The 13,477-nt window shown below is 20.5% G+C and overlaps 4 protein-coding genes across 4 annotated transcripts; all 4 read left to right on the top strand. All coding sequences in view use genetic code 6, as the record gives it.

Annotated features, from left to right (window-relative positions):
* Window positions 1-482: 482 nt before the first annotated feature.
* On the top strand, window positions 483-1,254 carry TTHERM_00439090 (PAP2 superfamily protein). Its single transcript, XM_001017806.2, has one exon. It carries the CDS (start codon window positions 511-513, stop codon window positions 1,153-1,155), a length of 645 nt encoding a protein of 214 aa, XP_001017806.2. The 5' UTR covers window positions 483-510; the 3' UTR covers window positions 1,156-1,254.
* A 1,296-nt stretch (window positions 1,255-2,550) lies between these two features.
* TTHERM_00439100 (hypothetical protein) lies at window positions 2,551-5,329 on the top strand (the record flags this gene model as incomplete). Its single annotated transcript, XM_001017807.2, has 6 exons — window positions 2,551-2,562; window positions 2,625-2,660; window positions 2,761-3,362; window positions 3,528-3,941; window positions 4,224-5,099; window positions 5,266-5,329. 6 exons carry the CDS (start codon window positions 2,551-2,553, stop codon window positions 5,327-5,329), a joined length of 2,004 nt encoding a protein of 667 aa, XP_001017807.2.
* A 2,762-nt stretch (window positions 5,330-8,091) lies between these two features.
* On the top strand, window positions 8,092-8,418 carry TTHERM_00439110 (hypothetical protein; the record flags this gene model as incomplete). The annotated part of the gene is made up of 1 exon (XM_001017808.4): window positions 8,092-8,418. Exon 1 carries the CDS (start codon window positions 8,167-8,169, stop codon window positions 8,416-8,418), a length of 252 nt encoding a protein of 83 aa, XP_001017808.3. The 5' UTR covers window positions 8,092-8,166.
* A 1,942-nt stretch (window positions 8,419-10,360) lies between these two features.
* On the top strand, window positions 10,361-13,255 carry TTHERM_000439109 (Scp-like extracellular protein, putative; the record flags this gene model as incomplete). The annotated part of the gene is made up of 9 exons (XM_012798050.1): window positions 10,361-10,382; window positions 10,474-11,162; window positions 11,322-11,461; window positions 11,515-11,704; window positions 11,760-11,945; window positions 11,996-12,092; window positions 12,158-12,642; window positions 12,791-12,941; window positions 13,026-13,255. 9 exons carry the CDS (start codon window positions 10,361-10,363, stop codon window positions 13,253-13,255), a joined length of 2,190 nt encoding a protein of 729 aa, XP_012653504.1.
* Window positions 13,256-13,477: the final 222 nt, after the last annotated feature.

Below are 13,477 nucleotides of genomic sequence, written 5' to 3'. Positions count from 1 at the left end.
ATTAAAAAATCTTTTCTAATTTTTTTACTATTTTTTATTCATGAAAACAAATATCCATCATTGAATTGAAAGGAACAAAATAAATAAATATTTATTAGATTTTTACAAATGTAACATTTTACCTGAATTTATTAGAAATAAAATAAAATAAATTACAAATTTATATCTCTTGAAATATACATATTAAAATCAATAATACAAATTCTTATTCAATTTTAAATGACTATGATAAAAAAAATTATTTGAATTATCTTTCTTCATTTAATTGGGTTATTATTTTACTCAAATAAAGAAGTTTTTATTTGATTTGTTTTTATCAATAAAATAATTTTAAGCTTCATAAATAAATTGTTTAGTTTTTGATAAAGTAAACACTTTTTAAAATTTATTCAAAATTGTTTTAGATATTATTTAATGAAATTAATTAGCATTTTTTTATCTCACAGAAAGACAGATCTTTGATTTTAATTATTATTTTTATTAAAAAAATTAATATTTTACTTTTAGATTATGCTAGGATTTTTAGATAGAATTGATAAAGCGATAAGCGAGTTATTGCACAAACTCGACAGCAAATTAGTTTCTATGATATTGTATCCATTTGCTTTGATGTTTAATCCTTCGTTTATTATAGTTCCTATTTGCCTGGTTTATGCCTTCAATTTTAGTATTTTAAAACGAAGCTAAGAAAGTTCAATCATCTAGGCTCTCTTCTATTTGTTTTGTATAATTTGCAATCTGATTATGACTTTAGTGACTAAAAAGCTTTTAAAAAGAAAAAGACCAATTTTTATTCCATGGCTAAAAAATAAATCAAGCATTTTTAGATAAAAAGAATAAAATTGCTCTCTTCCTAGTGGAGATTCTATTTAAGCAGTCAACTTTGCTTGTAACATTATCTTTTCTTATAATTAAGTGAATTTCATAATGAAATTCTTCATGGGAATTTCAATTGATTATGATAGATTAGAAATGATATTAATTGCATTTGTTATTCTTGTTATGACAGCTAGAGTTTATTTTATGTGCCACTTTACTTTTGATACTATCTTAGGAGTAATTATGGGTTACTTTTTAACTAATTTCCTTTAAGTTCGCTGTTTTGATGTATTCTCTCATAATGCTTTCAGAGTAATTAATGCTATTGACTTTTGATATTTAAAATTATATATAATATATAGTATAAATCAATATATTTTTTATTTTATTTTAAAAGTAATACATAAAATCATAATTTTTGTAAAATGATTTCTTATTTTAATTATTTTTTATTATGTTTTTATATATTGTTATGATAATTTGATAACGTTTTGATTTTAATATTATATTTAATCTTATTTAGTATCTTTTTTTATTGTTTCAATCAAAAATTAAATAAAAATATGAAATTTTTTCTAAAATAATTTTTTTTTAGATAATAATTGCCTTAAAATACTTCAAAAATAATATTTAAACTGCATCTTTCTTGAACAATTTTTGTTTTCAAAATAAAAAGCAAATATTATAGAGATGTATTTTTTTATTTCTTCAATCAAAAATAAAAAATATATTTATATTATTTCCAAAATAATTTTATTAGATAAGAATTACCTTAATGTATTTAAAAAATAATTATTTACTGCATTATTGTTTAAAGCAACTGAAATTTTCTTTAAAAATAAAAAGTAAAATTATTTGAGTTTAATTTTATTTATTATTTCAATCAAAAATAAAATAATAAATTTAAATTATTTCCTAAAAATTTTTTTAGATAATGATTGCCTTAAAATATTAAAAAATTAATTTATTTAATGTATTATTGTTTTAACAATTAAAATTTTCTTACAAAATAAAATCAAATACCATTGAGTTTCATTTTTTTAAAAATTTAACCAAAAATAAAATCATAAATTTAAATTATTTACAAAATAATTTTTATAGTTACTAATTGCATTAACCTATTTGAAAAATAATATATTTACTGCTTTATTGAAAAAGAAATTCGAATTTTCTTCCGAAATAAAAAGTAATTTTTTATTTTTTGATAATGAATTAATTAAAATGAATAAAATAAAATGTTTATAATTTTATATTTCAAATAAAAAATAAATGGTTAATTTATATATATAATTTAATAAACATTCATTTTTACAGATACCATTTTATTATTAATTAATGTTTATTAAAAAGTTCATTATTTAAACAAACAAAATACTTTATTTATTGTGTTTTAAACTTTTTCAAACATTCTAAAAAAATAAATAAGTTGAATACAATAAATTGTGGTTTGAATAAAAGGGTTACCATTCCATTTTTCATTTTTGAACACATTATTGTCGCATTCTATTAAATATTAAATAAAATGAATGGGAAAATCTAATTTTGATTAAAATAGCACTATGACGACTTCGAAAGATTTTGCAAAAAAATATTAGTGGGCTTAAAATAATTAAAAAGTTAATTTATTCAGTTAAAAACAATTTGTCGTTTAAATATAGATAGATAGATTATCATTATTATAGTTTTTTAAAGTACAAAAAGCTCACTTTTAAGAAAGTTGTAAATATTGTAATGCGCTCTAAAGTAAAATTATTTATTTTTTTACTGTGTTAGTTTGAATAATAATTTTTAATTATAAATTTCAGGCTAATTTATAGACTAATCCATCTCCATTTAAGTGTGTAATAAAATAATCTTCCTTCTTAATATTAAATAATGATTGCTATACTCCAAAAAGAATAATAAAAATTGATTTCTATATTTATTATTTTTAATAAACAGTAAACTTTATAGGATTTACAAGAATAGATTTTGTAAGTCAACAAAATGCAGCGTATTCCTACTGAAACAGATAAAGGAAAAGGTTCTACGAGCAATTTATTATTGAAGTTTGAAAATTACCTAGATAGCAATTTAAGAGTTAATAGAGATTAGTAGTACTAAAGTGAACATTCAAAATATAACTCGAGAAGAAATAGTGAAATAAAATTTATGGAGAATCAAACTAAAAATTAAATAGAACTAGCAAATAATTATAATAGTATGTCAAGGAAGCCAAGTTATTTAAGCATAGCTTCAACTCTTAAATAAGATGATTAAACTTAATAAAAACTTGATCTTTCTAAATAAGATAAATTATAAAAAGAAAAATCAGGGCTACTTTAGCTTTTGCAAAATCCTGCTCAAACTTCAACATCTAATAATTATATTGAATTTATAGAGCAAAGATAAAGAGAGCTGCAAAAAAAAGCACTAGCTTCAGCTCATATGTCAAGGGAATAATCGCCAAGTCTCGTTAATAACACACCAAACCTTATTTAAAACTCACCAATAGGTTACTTAAGTTAAAATGCCTATTTAAGCCATACACCAATTTAAAAAAAGTAAAAAAAATAAATATTTTGTAAATGAATCATTTTTAACAATTGGATAAAACTGATATGAAGTTCAAAATTTTTAAATCTGATTCTTTATTCTAACAAAAATTTAAAAAGATATTCACTTTTTGTTGTTAATTTAATTTATAATTACATTTAAAAATTATATAGGGTTGATATATTTTAATATAACACTTCAAACCTACTCAAAACATCATAAGTAAACGAATACTCAGATAAAAATCAATATAGTATAATTGGAAAGCATAAAAGAAATCAAAGTGCTCAACTACTCAACAATGGATAATAAGGCTATATCTAAAATACTCCTCTTACTGAAAACAAAACATTTCTTGCTTCAGTATAAAATAAAATTTAAAATACTCCACTTCAATAGAAACCAATCGTATCACAGCCATAATAAATATAAATGTAAGCATAAAAGCCATAATATGAAGTATAGCTTGAGTAATAAATCTACAGTACTTAAAAGTAAAAGAAATTTTAACTCTAATTAGACTAAAAAAAGCCACTCAAAGAATCTTTTTCAGAAACCTAAACAACCAGCAACTCCACTTAAAAAAGGTAATTTAAAAAATTAAATATTTTAACTAAAAATTTGTCCCTTTATCTAGATTGTAAATATATAAATTAAGCTAATCATCCCATTTTGTTGCTAAAATGAAAATAGAAATCTATATAAAAATACTCATAAAATCCATTCATTTTTGAATAAATGCAATTTTATTAAATATTTAGAAAATTTGTTTTGAAATATTTTTTTATTTGTAATAGAAAATTTTAACATTTTTATAAAATTAATTTAACAAAATTGAATAAAAAATAAAATTTATTAAATTAAAACAGATCTATGCTAGGTTAATATAATAATTATGCTAAAAAATAATCAGCAGATTTAAGACATATTAACATCAACTCTTATATGTCTCAGATCAACTAATAAGATCAACAAAATGAAAATTAATAACCCTATAATGAATAACTAAATTAAAATGTTAACTTATATTCTTGCTTAAAGACTAATAATTCTCAATAAAAATTAAAAACATCTGCCATCAACTCTTCGAATGTTATGAAGAGCTACTCTAACAAAGAAAATGATGATAGCTACATAGCGAATTTCAATCTTATAAAAAAGTCAAATAATGATCTTTCAATTTTTTATACTTCAAACAGAGAGAAAGACAATACCAATAACCCCTCAAATGGAAAAAGTGGACGTTCTTATTTATAAGCTAACTAATCGAATTTAGATAATATAACATGCAATTTTTAAGGATCAAAATAAGACACAAAGGTATCTAGTGAAGAATTAGACGACTCAATAAGGAATATACTCTATTAAAAGATTAATTTTTAAAACGATGGATAGATTTTTGAACCCAAATAACTCAAAGCAGATAATTATATAGAAGATTACAATGATATTTAAGCTCTATAACCAGATGACCCAAGAGATTATTCAAAAAATAGAATAGAATATAACTAATAAAACTCAATCGAAGAATAAGTTGTGTTTAATAATAGCTTAGAGTAAAACTAATAAGAAGCTGAATAAATAAACTAAGGCTACAAAGATATTGATTAAAATAATTAAAATTAGGAGTAAATAAATGATGAAGATTTCTCTAAAGTTAAAATAAATGAAGAGATTTCCTCTAAACAAATCAAAACTTTATCAAATATCTTTAAAATTTGTGATACTAAAAACCTTCCTATAGAGTAAATTATAATTTTTTTTCTTTTGATTTCTGCTATTATTATAATAAATAATAATAATTAAATTTATAATCTTTTACATTAAGTAACTTTAATTATTACAATTTATTTATTAATTTATATTATCATACGACAAACATTTTAAATTATATATTTATTTTTAATATAGATATGTAGAGCAATTAATTTAACTTAAAAACGTTATATCAGAGATAATATCTTAAAACTAATGAAACAAAAGCAGCTTAAATATATTAATCAAAAAATAACAATAACTATTTACCTTATTAGACTAATCAATCATAAAATACTTATTACCTCTATTAATTTATGATAGTTTTTAATCATCAAAAACCAATAATGAACAAAAGAAAGATAGGAAAAATACAAAATATAAATTAGTAATTTAATAAAAAGACTCAAGAAACTAATAACTAATTAATTAATAAAATTGATGGATCTTAAATTTATAACTCTCTTATTATAGACAATTGATAAATAATACACTTACATAGTTTTATATTAATCATCCAACCTTATTTATTATTGATCAATCAATAAATCAATTAGTAAAATTGAATTTTAAAAAAATAATAGCTCCATTATATCATATATATATATAATCAATTCAATATTAAAAAGCAAAGAAAAATACACAGTTATTAAATCAAAATCATTCTTTTATAATAACAAGGATTTTTCTAAACAAAACTTTTTAGAAAAAATTTTGATTCTAAAAGCATATTTATTTTCTTGATAACTATCTTGTCTATGTTTTTAATATTAAATGTATTATTTCATCCATTCATCTTTTAAATTAACTTAATTACAACACTACATTAATACCAAATTTACAGATTGATTTGTTTTCATTATATTTCTGAAGTTTTCAAAGATAATTTTGAATGAATGTACTCCTTTTAAAAAAATTTCTATTTATTTAGTTCACTTTAACTGATATGTAAAATCAAGAAAAAAAAAACAATTAAGCAGCGAGTAAAATTAAATTTTGTAATATTTTAGCTATTATTAGCAAATCTAATAAATCTTTTAAGCATAATTTACAAAATCTTGTATTTTAAATTTGTCAACTTTAATTTTCTATGTCATATTTATCCATTAATATTGATTTTTATATTTTACGCCTAGCTTTTTCATACCTATTTGAGACATAAATTATTAGAAAGTATGTAAATTGAAAAAAACAAAAAATTTATTAGATATTAATGAACTATTTATTGGTGATTAACTTTATTGTAAAACTCTATATAAACCAATAAGCACACTTAATTCTTTTTGCAAGATTTCTATTTTTTTAATGTGTGTTTCAATCAATAAGTGTAGTTAATTTTTCATCTTTTAGTAGCAATCAATACAAAATCTAAATTAATTCTACTTAAAAAATTCAGTGAATTATGAATTAATATTTGTAGATATCATTACTAACAATATACATATTATCTTATCAAAAACTTGGCTAAAAATGGCTATTCCTAAAGAAAAAATACAAATTTTATTCTGTTAGTGTGTTTTTACTTTTAAAAACAATTTCAGCAAAGAATTTTTGTTTCTTTGGAGGTGAATTGATAAAGATTAAGATGCTCTAGCTAGAATAGCTATTTAATTTAAATTAAGGATTTGTGCGCATCGTCATAAATAAAACTTTATAATAATTAATTGACGTAAAAACTATACCTCTTTCTATTCTAATAAGTAATTAATTTTTTTTGGTATCAAAATGCTATTTTGGGATTATACCAAAAAAACGAAAAAAACAAAAACAAGCACTCATTTACTTAATTATTACAAAAAAGTTAACTAATTCTCTTCTAATCATTGTATCCATAAATTTTTGTACATTTTTAAGATATTTTGTAATAATTTTTTTACATATTTATCAAAAAAATTATTACCACAACTTTATTAAGCTAATCATTTTTCTGCATATTTTTAAAGTAAACAAAAAAATTTAAACATTGACTACTTTAGATACAATTTTTAAACATAAAAAGTATTATTTTCATGTAATTTAAAATTCTTTTCTATAGTACAAGAATGAATGAAATTAAAACTTCACTCAATTGTGTTATGATAGAACATTAAAATAGTGGACCCTTTTAGACTAAAAATTGTTCATATAAAAAGACCTTGTTTATAGTATGCTGTAAAAAATAGATTAATATGATTATTTCTAATTTATTTAGATTAATGTGAGATGTAATTCAGAAAAGAGATATGAAACTACACGAAAAATTCAAAAAAAAATTAGTGGATTTTTAAAAGTTTTTGGGTAAATTAAATATACTACTTTAGAAAAAAACTAATATTGATTAAATAGAAGAAAATCAACTATTAATAGAATCAAATTACTTTTTATTATAATTTTTTGAATTTACACTATTTAATTATCAATTTTTCAATTATTTTTGTTACATATGGGGAAAAGATTATAAATAGTTCATAATTGTTCAATCAACAATTAGAGAAAGGAATTTATTGAGAAATCTCTCATTATTTGAGTGTACTCATTAGATGTATTTTACTATTTCATCACAAAATATTTCAATTCTTTAAAGTGTGTTTTAAAATCTTTAGCTAAAAATTAAAAAAAATTTAAAGGTAGGCAGTTTTTTCAAAAAGTGATACATTAGTATTATTGTTGATCTTCAAAATTTGAATTATAATTTTGGAAAATTAAATAGACAATTAGTAAGCAAAATATAATAAATAAGTAATTAATTGATCGAGTGATTAATATTTAATCAAATCAACTTTAAGTATAATTTTTATATAATGTATAAACATTATTAAAATTCTATCAGAAAAGCTTCTAATTATTTTATAATAAATTTTTTTCTCTCAATAACCTATTATTCTCGTTCTTTCTTTATTAATCAAATTTTTATTTTTATAAGTACGTCATAATAATCAGATCAGACTCTTATATTTTTGTCAATATTTTTGTTTTAAAATAGCTCAAAGTTTTATAAAAAAAATAATAATTATAAAAAAAAAACATTAACAAATAAAAAAACATCTTAAAAAAAATATTATCACAAAAATAACAAAAATGTCTGACTTTGACGATATTGGCTTCTAATACAGATTCACTAGAGACAGAACTCCCTCTCCTCGTCCTAAAGCAATGTCAAATAATTCCACATCTTCTATTGGAAGTGCAGCTAATTCTATGAATACTATACCATATGGAATGAATACTTAGTAACCTTCAATTCAAAGAAGATTTAGTTCTGGAATGCCTTCTACCATTCCTGCTGGCTATATGCAATACTAAAATATATTTGGAAACTTCCCAAAATGATTGACTTAAATAAAAATTAATGATAAAAATAAATAATATTCTTTATATAAACTACTTTAATAAAATACTACTTCTCATTGTTTTATGTTATACATACATTATTGTATAATAATTTTACTATAATTTTTACTAAATAAACCCTTCCCAACACATCATTTATTTTTAAAGTTTTTTATTAAACTAATAATTTTTATTAATATGATATGTTCAGATAAATTTATAATTTTTCAATTTAATTATTAGATAAAGCATCTTCTTTTAATTATTTAAAAATATAGATTTAAAAAATTAATACAAATATTATTTCCAGTAATAAAAATTTACCTAACCAAAAAATTCTGAATAAAATAATCTTCAAATAAATAAAAAACTCTTTTTAATTGCTTCTTTTTTAAATAAATTAATTTTTTTCTTTATTTTTATATTTTCATACACATTTATATTTTTCAAAATAAATTATTTTCTCAATAGAGATTTGTATTATAGAATAAAAAAGTAAATAAAATATTATCCACAGTAATAAAAAACTTTTCTAACAAAAGCAAATCCAAGAAAACAGTCTTTAAATAAAAAAATTTTTTCTAATTTTTTAATTATATTTTTTATATTAAATCAAGATTTCCATTTTATTTATTTTTTCAGTATTTTATAACACTTTAAAACAAATAAAAATATAATATTAAGAAGCGAATATGCATTATTAAAAATATTGACTAAAAAAGTAATTAGAATATTATTTCCAATAATAAAAAACTTATCAATAAAATAAAAATTGAACAAAATAACCTACAGCTAAAAAAATTTCTTTTTTTAACTTTTTTTTTTATTAAATTAAAAATGTTCGTCTTAAAGGTATGTTTAAAATATTAATTATTTTCAAAGCCAATTTTTCTTTTAGAAGCAAATTTTAATTATTATAAATTTTAAATTGATTTAAAAAAATTAATTCAAATATTATTACTAATTGTATAAAACTTATCTAACAAAAAAATATTCAATGAAATACTCTTTAAATAACAAAAGTCTTCCTTTTCTTGTCCAAATGTTCTTTTTATTTTGAAAGAAATAATATGAAATATTAATTCCTTAAAAAATAATTAACAAAAATATAATTGAAAATAATTACTTAAATTTAAAAAAAATAATTCATAGTTTTACAATAAATATCCATTAAGCAAAATGTAAAAATTATTTTTTTTAGTCATTTATTCCATATTATAGTATATCAAAGTATCATTTACTATTAATCTTAGCAACTTTTTTATTTTTAAATATATAATTTGAAGTTTTCTTTCTTTATATTCTTTAAAATCCTTTAAAAGTAGAAATTAAGAAATGATTTTATAAGAGTTCTTTAAAAAAAATATTAAAAATGAAAATTATAATTTTTAATAAATAAAAATGATTGTTGTATTTATTTAAATTGAATCAAGAAGCATATTTGAAACCATTAATTTAATAAATTCATGCTACGTTTTTAAGAATTTTTATGATTTACAAAGGCAAATTCAATGATAATTTATATTTTTACTGAACTTTTTTGAAGATTTTAAAAACCAGAAAATTTGTAGATTAAATGTAATTTTGAATGCAAATAGTGCATGTTAAATTTTATATATTTTAAGGTAGTGATGAATAAAATTTTAAACGGAATAAATGAAGATATTTCTTTTTACTGAGTATTTTTTAAATGATAAAAAAAGTTATGCAAATTTCATGAGTGAATAGCAGAGATTAATAAAGATAAGAATATTAAGTAAAAATAAGGTTTTTTGATTGAGTTATTTATCTATTAATCAAATATATATTTTGTATACATAAATATTATCCTAATTAAAATCTATATTTAATTTAGCTGAAGCTAGCTAGCTAATATAGCCATCCTATAAAATAATAATTTGCATAAAAAAATCATATAATAAGTCAAAAAAAGCCAAAAACTATGTCAGATAAAGATGGAATCTGTAAAATATTTTTCATTTACTCTATCTTTTAATAAAGATAAGCTATTGGTCAGAATTAAATTTAGTTAATTTTATCATTTATATCTTAAAGCAAGATTGCCTGCAAATTTATAGGTGAATACAAACCCACTTTTTTCTTTCGATTTGAACTTTGATAGCTTAAAGTCGTTTCTAGATAAGATTAGCAATACAATAAATTAGCATGCAGAATTAATTAATGCTTTGTAACTTGAAATATAGACTAGAGAGACTAGGAAGGTGTTACCAGAATAGTTGAGTATTATAAGTGAGGGAGGAAAAATAATGGATAATAATTTAGCGAATATCGTTAAGAATTAAATAGCTAAAAGTGTAAGACCAGAAAACACTGGAGATAATTTAGCAAACTAAACAAATAAAATATTTAATAAATTAACTGGACTCGGATACGCAGTAGCTTACAACTATAATTCAAACTTAGAATTTCCAGCTAGGTTTTTGTAGATTGAAAAAGAAATATAAAAAAAAGCTGTCAAGGAAGAAGTAAAGGAGAAGCACAAAAAGCTGAAAGTAAAGGTAACAACTGAAATAGAAGAAATAAAAAAGTATTTCGAAAAAAAAGTTGTTGATTTAGACACTAAATATGCGTCTAAAATCAATTAATTTGAAGACAAAGTTTAAGCCATTGAAAAAAAGACTCTTTGGAAAATATAGGATTGCGAAGAAATGATGAAGAAAAGAATAACTGAAGATTATGTTGATGATTCAATAAAAGCACTCGAAGATAAAATCAGAAGAGAGGTGAGAGAGATTATTTATGAGTGTTGATTAATACTATATGAGCATTTATTTAAGAATTCTATTAATTGTTTTAAAAAAATTGTTACAAGGAGATTTAAATCTTATATTTGATTTGGTGTGTTATGTAACTTAATTTATTTTTGAATTATTAAAAATTAGGTTATTACATTAGCTCAAAGCGATACTGAAAAGATTGAGAGACTTTCAGCTGAAATTATTTCTAAAATGAAAATTATGGAAGATAGCCAAGCAGATAAATTAAAATAAGTTAAAAAGCAAATAAAAGATTTAGAAGATTTGTAATTTAGATTCTTGACATAAATAGTTGCTTTATTTTTATTATACAAATTAGAGTTAATAGCACATGCACTAAGTAGCCTGTATTTGAAGATTATAAAAAGGTTGTTAATGCTGCTCTCTAAGAGCTTTAAAAGAAACAAAAAGAATTAGAAAAATCCTAAGATTTAATGCCATTAGTCGAAAGATAGAATATAAGAATAAAAGCAATAGATGATAGGTTAAATGATTTATAGGAAAATCTCGTAATTTATTTATTATTCTCTATTAAATTTATAATATATAATAAATATATTTAAGTCTTAAAGAATTTAAGATATGACTAATCAGCTGCTAAACAATTAAGGTTCTAATAAGAAAGGTGGAGAGATTTAAGTTTTAACAAACAATGTTGATCCACATAAACTTTGCCAAATAGAAGGTGATCTAAATAGAGCATTAGAAGACTTAAAAAAGTAGTAAATAGACATAGATGATATCAAAAATGTATTTAATCAAATTTAATGTTAAAAATGAATTAACTTTTTATACAAAAGAATGTATTAATAAAATTACAAAATATCGACTTAAGCGTCTATGAAGCAGGTATGAATAATGGCAACAGACCTTCTGCTATTTAAAATGCTGGTTCAGGTATGTTATACAATACATTTAGATGCTAAAATAATGTTAAAATATCAAAAAATTAAAATAAATAGTCCATGGAATGTAAGAGCTTTTGGATCAGTTCAGATAATAAATGAATGAAATGTAAAATATGAGAGATAGAAATGGAGGTGATGATGAAGATAAAATTAGAAAATTAATTTCCGATGTTAAAGATATCAATAAGAAAATGGAATCAATTAAAGATTTGGAAAAAAGGTTATAGAGAATATTTAAAGAATTCGATATAGGAACTATGGCTAAATAACTGAAGTAAAAGGCTGATTAAGACGATGTTCTTAAAGATTTTGCCATAGTTGATACAAAAGTTAATACAAATAGTGAACAAATTGGATATTGCAGAAAAGATATAGACAATCTAATTATTTTATACAAAAAGCTCCTTTAAGCTCTATAATAAAATAACTCTCACGGGGATATCAATTCCATTATCACAACTAAAAAACTTACTCCTTTCAATCAATTAAATGCATGTCTCTCATGCGGAGTACCCAAAAATCTTCAAGCTACATACCCTGTAACATTCATAAATATTTATTTTGAATATATTTAATTGAAATAAGTTATATTTTAAGTATTTTAATTCTTTGGAATAGACAAAACACTTAATTCGTTTAAATGCTTTTGTTTATATTCTCAATTTCTTTCTTAAAATTGATAAATAGGGAAGAGGAACAGATGGAAAAAATTATAAAGTAGATTTAACTATAACAAATGATAATACATCGTTTGTTGAAACTAGGAATATAGCTCATTATACATCTACGCCAAATATGCCTCAGTCAACAAAACTTTAAAGACCATAAACTGCTTCAGGTAAACAATCAAATTAATAAATTTAGATTTTTTAAAATTTTAATTTAGCAATAAAAATTAATGAATTTCAATATTTATTTTCAGTGTTTGTTTTTTAAATAATTTTAAAAATATGTTTTTAAACGTTTAAAAAAATTAATTTTACTTTTTTAAAAATATTTACAAACAAAATAGTTCGAAACAATACTTAAAACTAATAATAACAATAATAATAATAACTTTTTGTCGGAGGAACATAAAATAAAAATACACTTTAAGTAAATAATTCATAGAATCCAAAAAGGATGCTAAGACCAGAAAGTGCTAAAAAATGAAATATTTATATTACTTAATACTCTATAGATTTATTAAATAACACTGTATTTTTTGTTATAATTTTTTGTTAAAATAGCAATAAAATAAGGTTAAACTAAAGATTTAATTTTTTTGTTTATATGAAAAAATAATTTAAAAATAACATTTGTTTTTATATTTATTTATGTAGAATAATTTAAAATTAATAAAAACATTTGAGGCATTCGTCGAGGGGAATCAGT

Source organism: Tetrahymena thermophila (assembly GCF_000189635.1).
Source record: "Tetrahymena thermophila SB210 genomic scaffold scf_8254607, whole genome shotgun sequence".
NCBI lineage: Eukaryota > Ciliophora > Oligohymenophorea > Hymenostomatida > Tetrahymenidae > Tetrahymena > Tetrahymena thermophila.
Note: the sequence above shows the minus strand (reverse complement) of the source record. Positions and strands in the feature narration are given on the sequence as shown.